Below are 14,827 nucleotides of genomic sequence, written 5' to 3'. Positions count from 1 at the left end.
GCGCAACGGGTCAGGGAGTTCCCTTTCCGAGTCAAAGAAAGGGGTGACGGACGCACCTGGAAAACTCGGGTCACTCCCACCCGAATATTGCGCGTTTCAGACCGGCTTAAAAAACGGCGCACCACGAGACTATATCCCACACCTGGCTCGGAGGGTCCTACGCCCTCGGAGTCTCGCTGATTGCTAGCACAGCAGTCTGAGATCAAACTGCAAGGCGGCAGCGAGGCTGGGGGAGGGGCGCCCGCCATTGCCCAGGCTTGCTTAGGTAAACAAAGCAGCCAGGAAGCTCGAACTGGGTGGAGCCCACCACAGCTCAAGGAGGCCTGCCTGCCTCTGTAGGCTCCACCTCTGGGGGCAGGGCACAGACAAACAAAAAGACAGCAGTAACCTCTGCAGACTTAAATGTCCCTGTCTGACAGCTTTGAAGAGAGCAGTGGTTCTCCCAGCATGCAGCTGGAGATCTGAGAACGGGCAGACTGCCTCCTCAAGTGGGTCCCTAACCCCTGACCCCCGAGCAGCCTAACTGGGAGGCACCCCCCAGCAGGGGCACACTGACACCTCACACCGCAGGGTATTCCAACAGACCTGCAGCTGAGGGTCCTGTCTGTTAGAAGGAAAACTAACAAACAGAAAGGACATCCACACCAAAAACCCATCTGTACATCACCATCATCAAAGACCAAAAGTAGATAAAACCACAAAGATGGGGAGAAAACAGAACAGAAAAACAGGAAACTCTAAAATGCAGAGCGCCTCTCCTCCTCCAAAGGAACGCAGTTCCTCACCAGCAACGGAACAAAGCTGGATGGAGAATGATTTTGACGAGCTGAGAGAAGAAGGCTTCAGACGATCAAATTACTCTGAGCTACGGGAGGACATTCAAACCAAAGGCAAAGAAGTTGAAAACTTTGAAAAAAATTTAGAAGAATGTATAACTAGAATAACCAATACAGAGAAGTGCTTAAAGGAGCTGATGGAGCTGAAAACCAAGGCTCGAGAACTACGTGAAGAATGCAGAAGCCTCAGGAGCCGATGCGATCAACTGGAAGAAAGGGTATCAGCAATGGAAGATGAAATGAATGAAACGAAGCGAGAAGGGAAGTCTAGAGAAAAAAGAATAAAAAGAAATGAGCAAAGCCTCCAAGAAATATGGGACTATGTGAAAAGACCAAATCTACGTCTGATTGGTGTACCTGAAAGTGATGCGGAGAATGAAACCAAGTTGGAAAACACTCTGCAGGATATTATCCAGGAGAACTTCCCCAATCTAGCAAGGCAGGCCAACGTTCAGATTCAGGAAATACAGAGAACGCCACAAAGATACTCCTCGAGAAGAGCAACTCCAAGACACATAATTGTCAGATTCACCAAAGTTGAAATGAAGGAAAAAATGTTAAGGGCAGCCAGACAGAAAGGTCGGGTTACCCTCAAAGGGAAGCCCATCAGACTAACAGCGGATCTCTCGGCAGAAACCCTACAAGCCAGAAGAGAGTGGGGGCCAATATTCAACATTCTTAAAGAAAAGAATTTTCAACCCAGAATTTCATATCCAGCCAAACTAAGCTTCATAAGTGAAGGAGAAATAAAATACTTTACAGACAAGCAAATGCTGACCGATTTTGTCACCACCAGGCCTGCCCTAAAAGAGCTCCTGAAGGAAGCGCTAAATATGGAAAGGAACAACCGGTACCAGCCGCTGCAAAATCATGCCAAAATGTAAAGACCATCAAGACTAGGAAGAAACTGCATCAACTAACGAGCAAAATCACCAGCTAACATCATAATGACAGGATCAAATTCACACATAACAATATTAACTTTAAATGTAAATGGACTAAATTCTCCAATTAAAAGACACAGACTGGCAAGTTGGATAAAGAGTCAAGACCCATCAGTGTGCTGTATTCAGGAAACCCATCTCACGTGCAGAGACACACATAGGCTCAAAATAAAAGGATGGAGGAAGATCTACCAAGCAAATGGAAAACAAAAAAAGGCAGGGGTTGCAATCCTAGTCTCTGATAAAACAGACTTTAAACCAACAAAGATCAAAAGAGACAAAGAAGGCCATTACATAATGGTAAAGGGATCAATTCAACAAGAGGAGCTAACTATCCTAAATATTTATGCACCCAATACAGGAGCACCCAGATTCATAAAGCAAGTCCTGAGTGACCTACAAAGAGACTTAGACTCCCACACATTAATAATGGGAGACTTTAACACCCCACTGTCAACATTAGACAGATCAACGAGACAGAAAGTCAACAAGGATACCCAGGAATTGAACTCAGCTCTGCACCAAGCGGACCTAATAGACATCTACAGAACTCTCCACCCCAAATCAACAGAATATACATTTTTTTCAGCACCACACCACACCTATTCCAAAATTGACCACATAGTTGGAAGTAAAGCTCTCCTCAGCAAATGTAAAAGAACAGAAATTATAACAAACTATCTCTCAGACCACAGTGCAATCAAAATAGAACTCAGGATTAAGAATCTCACTCAAAGCCGCTCAACTACATGGAAACTGAACAACCTGCTCCTGAATGACTACTGGGTACATAACGAAATGAAGGCAGAAATAAAGATGTTCTTGGAAACCAACGAGAACAAAGACACAACATACCAGAATCTCTGGGACGCATTCAAAGCAGTGTGCAGAGGGAAATTTATAGCACTAAATGCCCACAAGAGAAAGCAGGAAAGATCCAAAATTGACACCCTAACATCACAATTAAAAGAACTAGAAAAGCAAGAGCAAACACATTCAAAAGCTAGCAGAAGGCAAGAAATAACTAAAATCAGAGCAGAACTGAAGGAAATAGAGACACAAAAAACCCTTCAAAAAATTAATGAATCCAGGAGCTGGTTTTTTGAAAGGATCAACAAAATTGATAGACCGCTAGCAAGACTAATAAAGAAAAAAAGAGAGAAGAATCAAATAGACGCAATAAAAAATGATAAAGGGGATATCACCACCGATCCCACAGAAATACAAACTACCATCAGAGAATACTACAAACACCTCTACGCAAATAAACTAGAAAATCTAGAAGAAATGGATACATTCCTCGACACATGCACTCTCCCAGGACTAAACCAGGAAGAAGTTGAATCTCTGAATAGACCAATAACAGGAGCTGAAATTGTGGCAATAATCAATAGTTTACCAACCAAAAAGAGTCCAGGACCAGATGGATTCACAGCCGAATTCTACCAGAGGTACAAGGAGGAACTGGTACCATTCCTTCTGAAACTATTCCAATCAATAGAAAAAGAGGGAATCCTCCCTAACTCATTTTATGAGGCCAGCATCATTCTGATACCAAAGCCTGGCAGAGACACAACCAAAAAAGAGAATTTTAGACCAATATCCTTGATGAACATTGATGCAAAAATCCTCAATAAAATACTGGCAAACCGAATCCAGCAGCACATCAAAAAGCTTATCCACCATGATCAAGTGGGCTTCATCCCTGGGATGCAAGGCTGGTTCAACATACGCAAATCAATAAATGTAATCCAGCATATAAACAGAGGCAAAGACAAAAACCACATGATTATCTCAATAGATGCAGAAAAAGCCTTTGACAAAATTCAACAACCCTTCATGCTAAAAACTCTCAATAAATTAGGTATTGATGGGACATATTTCAAAATAATAAGAGCTATCTATGACAAACCCACAGCCAATATCATACTGAATGGGCAAAAACTGGAAGCATTCCCTTTGAAAACTGGCACAAGACAGGGATGCCCTCTCTCACCACTCCTATTCAACATAGTGTTGGAAGTTCTGGCCAGGGCAATCAGGCAGGAGAAGGAAATAAAGGGTATTCAATTAGGAAAAGAGGAAGTCAAATTGTCCCTGTTTGCAGACGACATGATTGTTTATGTAGAAAACCCCATCGTCTCAGCCCAAAATCTCCTTAAGGTGATAAGCAACTTCAGCAAAGTCTCAGGATACAAAATCAATGTACAAAAATCACAAGCATTCTTATACACCAACAACAGACAAACAGAGAGCCAAATCATGAGTGAACTCCCATTCACAATTGCTTCAAAGAGAATAAAATACCTAGGAATCCAACTTACAAGGGATGTGAAGCACCTCTTCAAGGAGAACTACAAACCACTGCTCAAGGAAATAAAAGAGGATACAAACAAATGGAAGAACATTCCTTGCTCATGGGTAGGAAGAATCAATATCGTGAAAATGGCCATACTGCCCAAGGTAATTTACAGATTCAATGCCATCCCCATCAAGCTACCAATGACTTTCTTCACAGAATTGGAAAAAACTACTTTAAAGTTCATATGGAACCAAAAGAGAGCCCGCATCGCCAAGTCAATCCTAAGCCAAAAGAACAAAGCTGGAGGCATCACACTACCTGACTTCAAACTATACTACAAGGCTACAGTAACCAAAACAGCATGGTACTGGTACCAAAACAGAAATATAGATCAATGGAACAGAACAGAGTGCTCAGAAATAACGCCGCTTACCTACAACTATCTGATCTTTGACAAACCTGAGAAAAACAAGCAATGGGGAAAGGATTCCCTATTTAATAAATGGTGCTGGGAAAACTGGCTAGCCATATGTAGAAAGCTGAAACTGGATCCCTTCCTTACACCTTATACAAAAATCAATTCAAGATGGATTAAAGATTTAAACGTTAGACCTAAAACCATAAAAACCCTAGAAGAAAACCTAGGCATTACCATTCAGGACATAGGCGTGGGCAAGGACTTCATGTCCAAAACACCAAAAGCAATGGCAACAAAAGCCAAAATTGACAAATGGGATCTAATTAAACTAAAGAGCTTCTGCACAGCAAAAGAAACTACCATCAGAGTGAATAGGCAACCTACAAAATGGGAGAAAATTTTCGCAACCTACTCATCTGACAAAGGGCTAATATCCAGAATCTACAGTGAACTCAAACAAATTTACCAGAAAAAAACAAACAACCCCATCAAAAAGTGGGCGAAGGACATGAACAGGCACTTCTCAAAAGAAGACATTTACGCAGCCAAAAAACACATGAAAAAATGCTCATCATCACTGGCCATCAGAGAAATGCAAATCAAAACCACTATGAGATATCATCTCACACCAGTTAGAATGGCAATCATTAAAAAGTCAGGAAACAACAGGTGCTGGAGAGGATGTGGAGAAATAGGAACACTTTTACACTGTTGGTGGGACTGTAAACTAGTTCAACCATTGTGGAAGTCAGTGTGGCGATTCCTCAGGGATCTAGAACTAGAAATACCATTTGACCCAGCCATCCCATTACTGGGTATATACCCAAATGACTATAAATCATGCTGCTATAAAGACACATGCACACGTATGTTTATTGCGGCATTATTCACAATAGCAAAGACTTGGAACCAACCCAAATGTCCAACAATGATAGACTGGATTAAGAAAATGTGGCACATATACACCATGGAATACTATGCAGCCATAAAAAATGATGAGTTCATATCCTTTGTAGGGACATGGATGAAATTGGAAACCATCATTCTCAGTAAACTATCGCAAGAACAAAAAACCAAACACCGCATATTCTCACTCATAGGTGGGAATTGAACAATGAGATCACATGGACACAGGAAGGGGAATATCATACTCTGGGGACTGTGGTGGGGAGGGGGGAGGGGGGAGGGATAGCATTGGGAGATATACCTAATGCTAGATGACGAGTTGGTGGGTGCAGCGCACCAGCATGGCACATGTATACGTATGTAACTAACCTGCACAATGTGCACATGTACCCTAAAACTTAAAGTATAATAAAAAAAAAAAAAAAAAGAAAGAAAAAAAAAAGAAAAATATATACTTTATTAATTTTTTCTATGTTATGAGAGCAGATTAAAAGCACAATGTTAACTTTGTCATCTCAAGCTGTATTATGGAGAAAAGAACAACATCCTTTATACATTCTATATTGACAAAATAAAGAATATTAAATGCAAATAAAGGAAGAATGTTAGAAAAAAAAAAAAAAAGAGTCAAGGGATTTTTTCTCTTTTATAAGAGAATGATCTCTTTTGGTTATTGCAAATGAAGAAGTCTGCACCCAGATTCCTGTCTGATATATTATTGAAACTAGTGGGAAGAGTATAGCTTCTGATCTTCCAAGGCGCTCTAATCTCACATTTGGGGAGGAATGGGATTTTTTTGAAAAACAATTTTCCTAATTTAGTTCAGACTGACCTGTGGTAAGTAAATTATTTTTGATAATAAAAATTTCCAGATACCATGTAATTTACATGGAGGATCTTTATTAAATGGTACCCTAATGGAGGCCAGGCCTCCTATGGAGTGGAAGGATTGGTGCTCTGGATAGGATGGCTGTGGAATGACCCGGGAGCTTGAGAATATTCTTGATACTTTCTGGGAAAGTTTTCTGTTCTTTGATTTGGCCTTGATCCCTCCCTTCACCATTTGAGCTCACATTCTTCCTTGGCTTTCTCTGCAGCAGTTTACTCCCTTTGATAACCTACACAACCATGAAGCCCCTGTGAGGCAGAAGCAACTCTAGAGTGGGAAGAAGTAGTTTTTCTCATTAGCTTTGTACACGTACAGATACAAGGAGTAGCCAGATGAACATGACAATTGCTTGGTCAGTTTGCTTGGTAGCTTTCTATGTAAGCTTCCACAGTGTGCCTGGGTCTGGTCTTCCTTAGTATGTGAAAACTGTGTAGCACCTTGTTTGTGTATCATGGAGAACTCCCTATTGAATAACTACATGGATAGTGAGATGGGCCTCAGCATGCCATTGTGTATTTCTGAAATAACTGCTTTTAACTGTACTGTTTCGTTTTAAGTATTGCTTTCATGAGTCAAATTCATCAGGTTTGGAACATAGCTATCAGGTGGGATAGTTTTTAGACATCACAACCTCCAACACTTCAGTGAATTCTTTACTGCTGTTTGTATCCTCTTTTGCCTCTGTCCATAATCATATATTTTTTGCCCCCTTCCCACCCCATAAGTCTGGTACATTGTGGTATTTTTCTGTGAACACACCAGTTCCTTTTTTCAAGAGTGTTTGGAACACACCGCCCTGTTTTTACACAGCAAAACTCCATCCCCCAGGTAGGAATTGTCTGATTGTGTGGCTAATAGAACAAATGGTATTTACAGGTATCAAGTGATGGGACTGTGAACATCAGAGGGACTTTTTCTTTTTTATTACTATCTCGTTCAGGTTTTTCAACTTATGAGAGTCCTTGTATTATTATTCCAGTTACCACTTTGGCCCTAAATCTTGGAGTTCTCCCCAATTCCTTCCTCCTCTCCTTCTTCTCCTTCTTCTTCTTCCTTCTTTCCTCTTTCTTTTTTTCTTTCTTCTTTCTTCTTCTTGTTCTTCGTCTTTCTTTTTTTTTCTTCTTCTATTATTATTATACTTTAAGTTCTGGGATACACATGCAGAATGTGCAGGTTTGTTACACAGGTATACACATGCTATGGTGGTTTGCTGCACCATCACCCCATCATCTATATTAGGTATTTCTCCTAATGCTATCCCTTCCCTAGCTTCCCAACCCCCTGACAGGCCCTGGTATGTGATGTTCCCCTCCCTGTGTCCATGTGTTCTCATTGTTCAACTCCCACTTATGAGTGAGAACATGCAGTGTTTCGTTTTCTGTTCCTGTGTTAGTTTGTTGAGTGTGATGGTTTCCAGCTTCATCCATGTCCCTGCAAAGGACATGAACTCATCCTTTTTTATGGCTTCATAGTATTCCATGGTATATATGTGCCACATTTTCTTTATCCAGTCTATCATTGATGGGTATTTGGGTTGGTTTCAAGTCTTTGCTACTGTGAACAGTGCCGCAATAAACATATGTGTATGTATCTTTATAGTAGAATGATTTATAATCCTTTGGGTATATACCCAGTAATGGGGATTACTGGGTCAAATGGTATTTCTGGTTCTAGATCCTTGAGGAATCGCTGCACTGTCTTCCACAATGGTAGAACTAATTTACACTCCCATCAGCAGTGTAAAAGCATTCCTATTTCTCCACATCCTCTCCAGCATCTGTTGTTTCCTGACTTTTTATTGCCATTCTAACTGGCGTGATATGGTATCTCATTGTGCTTTTGATTTGCATTTCTCCCTCCTCTCCTTCTTAGTTATTGTCTATTAATACCTTTATATTTGTCCTTTCCTTTCCTCCTGTTACCACTACTGAGTCCAGGCCTTCATCAAGGACTATTAAAATATTCTCCCCATTTTGTGATTCCCTTAAAAATGTGACTTTGAATGTTAATCTGCAGCTTTAGAACTTTGAATAATGTCTCCCCCTTCTGCCCATGCAATTGCCTGGAAGGTTAAATTTAAACTCCACCGCATGGGTTTTTGGCCCTCTGTGTCTTGGCCTCTACCACCCTGGACAAACGTTACTCCAGCAAAATCAGTCTTTGTGTAGCATTAATTCATCCAGCTAATATTTACTAAAATGTCGCTTTGTGCCATTCATTTGACTGAACTTAGAGGATCTAACTAGTAAGAGAGATGTACCCCTACCCTCTGAGAGCCTACAGCTCAGTGATACATGCAAAAATGTATAGAGGTGATTGTCACCCAGCGCAGCAAGTGCTGTGAGAGGGGAAGTGCAGGACGCTAAGAGAAGCCTGAGGGAGATTCTGACCCCAAACTAGAGATGGTCAGGGAAAGCTTCCCAGGGGAAGTGATAGGTCAGGTGAGACTTGAGAGAAATAAAGGAGGTGGCCAGGCCAAGGTTTGGGGGTAGAGTGCAGTGCTGGTGGTCCCTGCCAGGGGAGAGATATTTGCATCTAGCCAGAGTCTGGCATGGTCATAGGTACTGCATAAATGTATGTCAGATGAACAAATGCGAAGGCCTGGTGGTGAAGAGATGATGGGGAGGGGAGCATAAGGAACAGAAGTGTTCTGGATGGCTGAAGCTTGTCGGGAATGGCAGAAGAGAAAGACAGATCAGGTGTACTAGTCCATTCTCATGCTGCTGATAAAGACATACCCGAGACTGGGTCATTTATGAAGAAAAGGAGGTTTAATGGACTCACGGTTCCACGTGGCTGGGGAGGTCTCACAATCATAATGGAAGGTGAAAAGCACGTCTTACATGACAGCAGATAAGAGAGGGAACTTGTGCAGGGAAACTCCCCTTTATAAAACCATTAGATCTTGTGAGACTTATTCACTATCACAAGAACAGCACAGGAAAGACCCGTCTCCATGATTCAGTTACCTCCCACTGGGTCCCTCCCACGACGTGTGGGAATTGTGGGAGCTACAATTCAAGATGAGATTTGGGTGGGGTCACAGCCAAACCATCTCATCAGGGCATTGGATGGCATGGTAAGGAATCGGTACCATGTCATGAAAGCAATAGGAAACTTACACAGAGATTTTTTTCACAGGGAGCAGTTGGATCAGATTTGCATTTTGGAAGCATCCTTTTGGCTACAGTGTGGAAGATGAATCAGAGACCAGAATGATTCTGGGCTGTGGAGACTACTTAGTTCTTGGGCTGTGAAAATGGAAGCAGGGTGGAGAGAAAAAGTTTTGAGGTGTAATCATTAGGATGAGGTGATTGATTGAATTTGAGTAGTGAATGGAGATTCAAAGGTGATACTTAGGTTTCCGGTTTGGCAGCTGGTACCGCCAGTTGAGGTGGAGAAAACAATAAAGTAATGCAATTTATCAGGTGTGCCATGATCATTGCGCTTTTGTTCCTTTGCTGAATCTGCCCCTTCTCATCATTCAGCTTCTTTGAAACTTTTCTTTGCCACCTTAGCTTACGATAACCATTCCTTCCTCAAAATTCCTATGTACCTAGTCAGTATTATGTACTCATTCAGCCCTTGACATATACTCTCTTTCTTTCTTTACATATTTTCTACCTCTCTTATGACATGGCTGTCTTACTCTGTTTTCTTTGGCTCTAACGGAATACCAAAGACTGGGTAATTTATAAAGAAGTTTATTTAGCTCACAATTCTGGCAGCTGGAAAGTCCAAGAGTATGGCCTTGGCCCCTGGTGAGGGCCTTCTTGCTGTGTCATAACATGGCAGAGGGCATCTCATGTCAAGAGGGCAAGAGCAAGAGAGCCAGAGAGATAGCAAACCTGCTTCCATGGTAGCAACATTAATCCAGCCGTCATAAATTCGTTAATCCATTCATGGGGGCAGAGGGATTAGGTTTCCAACACAACTTTTGGAGGACACCTTCAAACCATAACAATGGCAGAGTCCTTGAGAGCATAGTCTGTGTCGTACACCTCCTAGTGTGCCCACCTTTGATGTCTGACTTAGCTTCATTATGGCCTCCCTGCATCTGTTTTTGGGTACTGGTGATCCTTGTTGAGAGCTTTGAAGGCTCATTGGGTTTGGAGTATAGCTTCTCTTACTGTCCTGGAAATTTTGTGTTGAGTTGTTATTTTTAGAAAAGAGGGAAAGGAAAGAATGGAATTTTACTCTGTCTCTACACTAACAGTTCAAACCCTAAAAGATTTCTCATTTTTCCCTCTCCTTCCCTCAAACATTCATTGAGATCTTATTTTATGCTGGACAGTCTACTAGGGGCTGGAAAAGTAAAAGAAGAATAAGACACAGGTTTTTTTGTTTGTTTGTTTTGCCATCAAACAGTTTGGTTAGTGATGAGTTGTATCCATTTCTTGGTTTCAATTTCAATTCAGACTCAAGGCACAGGAGGGAAGAAAGTCATTCAGACTGATGAGTGGAGAAGTGGCCCTGTCGAAGAACGCCTTGAGTATGCCCTTGTGAAGGTAAGTTACAGGGGCCTGAACTGGAGGGCTGGAGGCTCATCATGGCTGACTGATCCTGTTGTGGGCGGTGTGACAGTAGCTGGAGAAGGAGATGCCTAGACCACTGATTCTCAACCTGGGGAGGTCCCTCTTGCTGTCCCCCAGCTGCCCCCCCCCCACCATAGCACATTTGACAGTGTTCAGAGACATTTTTGATTGTCATAACTGTGCATGGGAGGTATTACTGGCATCCTATGGCCAGGGATGCTGCTAAACATCCTACAGTGCCCAGGACAGCCCCAAACCACAAAGAATATTCCTTCCCAAGTATTAGTAGTGCCGAGGCTGCGAATCCTGTCCTGGACCAAGTTACTGGTCAGTTGGTCAGCAAGTCAGTTTCATAGTTGGAATTTTAGGCTTTAAGCAAGATCAGTAATCTCTTGGCTTCAGTTTCCTCATGTGTGAGTCTGGAGAATCTCAGAGTTTTGTTTTGGTTTTTTTTTTTTTGGCTCTGGAGTTTAACATTTAACTCTTTCACCTTTTGAGATTCACATATTTCAGTTTGTGGAGCTAGTTGGCCAATCCAAGGATCATTGAACTGGGGACCTTGGAGGAGTGGGGCTTGTCATTGAAGGGTGGATAAGTCAATGGAGGCTTCATGGATTTGAACTTCATTTAAGGGCCCCATCCAGTGTCATTTCTCCCCAGCCCTACAGCATTACAGTGAGAAAACTTACTGATTTCTCCACAGGTATTTATTAATGTATAATCTGGTAAAACACTAAGATACAAAATGTATTTTATGCATTTGAACTTATTAGTCCTTCTCTATTAGCACATTTTACTGAGGTATATTTTAAAGCATTTTTTAATTGGCATATAAAATTGTATGTATTTACTGCATACAACATTCTGTTTTGGAAGTGTATGAGGTATTTACTTTGTTTGTATCAATAAAGCCAGCTAAGCACTTTATCTCAATCCTCAAAATAAACATATGAGATACTATTGTAATATTCTAATTGAGGAAACTGAGGCTTACTGAATTGCCTAAATTAGTGATAGGAAGCCAGATTGAATCCATGCACTCTGATTCTGGAACCTGTGCTGTTAAGCATTTTCATGATGGCTCTGTGGAGGTAAGGCAGTTTTTTTAGGTGATTTTTTTTTTTCTTTCTTTCTTTCTTTTTTTTTTTTTTTTTTGTCTTTTTTAGGGCATTGAAAAACATATTATTGAGGATACTGAGGAAGCCAGGTTAAACCAAAAAAAATATCCCCGACCTCTCAATATAATTGAAGGACCCCTGATGAATGGAATGAAAATTGTTGGTGATCTTTTTGGAGCTGGAAAAATGTTTCTACCTCAGGTTAGCAAAATATGGGGAGAAATTTTCACAGTTGCATCTTTTCTTTGTCATTTAATAAATGGCGATTTGGGATATATTTCTCAGGTTTTAATTTGGACAAGAGTTCAATGGTATTGGCTAGTCATTCCTTCTCTAAATATGTTTAGGAGTCATGTCTGGAAGAATCCATCTTCAGAGTGGTGTGGATGTTGGAAATCTGAAAATTCTTAGCATCATAATCTATCATAATCCTTATGTTCTAATTTTTGTATCACCTCTTACCCCCAATGCCTATCTCTCCCCTCCAAAAGTAAAGTAAAACCCAAGATAAATGTAGAGTTACTAACATTAAGACTTGATTTGACCAGGCACTGTTCATCTGTAAGGATGCATATTTTGAGACAAATGTTACTGTTTTAAATGACGGTACATTAAGTGGTTTGTTTAAAGTAAAACCAGAACTCTTACTTTGATTTACAGCAGCTGCTAACCACATCAGTTAACACATACTTGTTGAGCATGTAGGTTAGTGGCTGTGCGGCATTTGAGAAACTAAAAGGCCCTCATCTTGCCTTAATGTAAGACTGGATTTTAAGTGAATTTTAAAGCTGGGGATTGAGAAGAGAAGGCTGGGAATGAGCTCATGGTGGAGAAGCTTTGGTCCTGAAGGATACATAGAACTCTTGGATAAAAGATAGAGGGCCTCCTAGACAGAGAAAAAAAAAACAAGCCAAAGTTCAGAAGACAGAAATTGCAACATTTGACTTCCAGCGTTGTTTTCCTTCTGCTGTACCTTATTATTCACTGGCTTTCCCTCTGGGGAGCTTATCCTTTGTTCTGCCTACTGTCAGAAGACTCCAGTGTAGCTGTCCTGAAGTCAAAGCATGCATTCCTAATGTGTGCCCAAATTTCACAAGTGGCCACAGTTGTTCCCGTGGTTTGGGAAAGATACCTGATCTATGCTTTTTTTCTCAGGTTATAAAGTCAGCCCGGGTTATGAAGAAGGCTGTTGGCCACCTTATCCCTTTCATGGAAAAAGAAAGAGAAGAAACCAGAGTGCTTAACGGCACAGTAGAAGAAGAGGCAAGTCATTTTGTTCAGGCCTATGGGCCTTAAGTGAGTTGACCTGGAAGACTTGAGGTGGTGGTAGGGGCCTAAGCAGTCAGGGTTGGCTGTGTTCGTTATTGAGGATAAAATAGAGAAATGATCCCACATCTCTCCCTTTTTTAACCGAGTATCAGAATACTCTGGGACTTTCTTTTGAATGTAGCTTTATAACATTTTTAATATAGATACAATTTTTCAATCAAAACCCATGTTTTCAAGACAAAGCCAGTTCATTCATTTGTGCCTTCATTACCTGATCATTTACGAAGCTGCTGTGATGTGCCAAGTACTGTGCCAGGCACTGCTCACTCAAAGGTCTGTCCCCGCCCTTGAGGTCATTGAGTCATGCCTGTTTTTAGAAAACTCTTAACTGAATAGTCTTTCTGCTGGTGATGTCCTTGGCACCACTTCTGGATTCAATTTAATTCTTGTTGGCTGCACCACCAGAGTAAATCATTAAGCTTTTTGACCTTGTTTAGCTCCCTGTGAAGCTCAGACAGCTTTGGCCCCTAGGATTCTGAATTTTTAAATTGATCTGTTTGTGAATGGCTCAGACAAACACAGAGTTTATAAAAATCCTTCTTGTTTTGCTTTTTTTCTTTTTTTGGGGGAGTAGTGGGGGATGCTAACTGTGCATAGAACAACAGTGCTGAGGAAAGATACTCATGTGCCCTCTGCCTGGGCTGTTGTGGTTTTTCAGATTCAGATGGGACATACACATACAGTTAACCTGTTCCTTCCCCTCTCCCCTGCCTCTCCCTTAATTGCTAACAGTAAACATTTGTCAAATAGGTTCCCCCGCACCCAGAGTTAAGGATGTGGTCTTCAGCTATGGTGCTATTTTGTGTGTGAACATCAACTATTCTTTGAAAGGATGGGACCTCCTGATCTTGGCTGAAGCCCCTTGGGCTAGCCCATTAGGTGGGCCTCCTTTGAACTGTTTGGGCTTCGGTTTCCAGGTCTGTCTTTGAGGTGCTCTTGGTTGTATTGAAGTGCTTTCTGTGCTGGCCCTTGCCTGGCTCTGGAGAACTAGGTGTTCCACCCTAAACAACCCTGCCTTGCTGAGCTGCTTGGCTTCCTTTCCAGGACCCTTACCAGGGCACCATCGTGCTGGCCACTGTTAAAGGCGACGTGCACGACATAGGCAAGAACATAGTTGGAGTAGTCCTTGGCTGCAATAATTTCCGGTAAGTTAGGACCTCACCTCTTTCAACCCCTTTTCCATTTAAAAACGAAAGCTTTTTAACAGAATAATTCTTCAATGGGTGGGAAGAGTAGGGCATGGCAGTGGATGTTAGAGGTTATTTTTTATTTCTTTTTGCTTACTGTGTTTTTGAATTTTCTACGTGAACACAGCATTTCAAATGAAATAAGTTAGTAATTATCCGTGTTCAAAAAGGACATAAAGAATAGTAAAAGCTATTCAAGTGGGGTGGAAACCGTCCAGAGGATTCCTGGGGTTGGATGTTGGGACAGAAGTGCTAATAGCCGGAATATCAGGCTCCTTCCCATGGCCAGTGGTGTTCATCATATCCTCTTTTTCCTTTCAGTAAACTCAGATTTTAGAACCGAGATCTTATGAGACCTTGGCT

At 41.5% G+C, this 14,827-nt stretch overlaps 1 protein-coding gene across 2 annotated transcripts in view; it reads left to right on the top strand.

Moving 5' to 3' along the window:
* Positions 1-14,827, top strand: part of MTR (5-methyltetrahydrofolate-homocysteine methyltransferase) — a 111,793-nt gene that overhangs the window by 60,225 nt on the left and 36,741 nt on the right. For both annotated transcript variants that reach the window (XM_034949526.3, XM_014343488.5), the window contains exons 19-22: positions 10,714-10,803; positions 11,997-12,149; positions 13,104-13,211; positions 14,322-14,422. In XM_034949526.3, the coding sequence (XP_034805417.3) occupies positions 10,714-10,803; positions 11,997-12,149; positions 13,104-13,211; positions 14,322-14,422 (452 nt within the window). The remainder of the gene's footprint in view (positions 1-10,713; positions 10,804-11,996; positions 12,150-13,103; positions 13,212-14,321; positions 14,423-14,827) is intronic.

This window comes from Pan paniscus, chromosome 1 (genome assembly GCF_029289425.2).
Source record: "Pan paniscus chromosome 1, NHGRI_mPanPan1-v2.0_pri, whole genome shotgun sequence".
Taxonomy (NCBI): domain Eukaryota; kingdom Metazoa; phylum Chordata; class Mammalia; order Primates; family Hominidae; genus Pan; species Pan paniscus.
The sequence above is the reverse complement of the archived record's forward strand: the minus strand, read 5'-3'. Positions and strand labels throughout refer to the sequence as shown.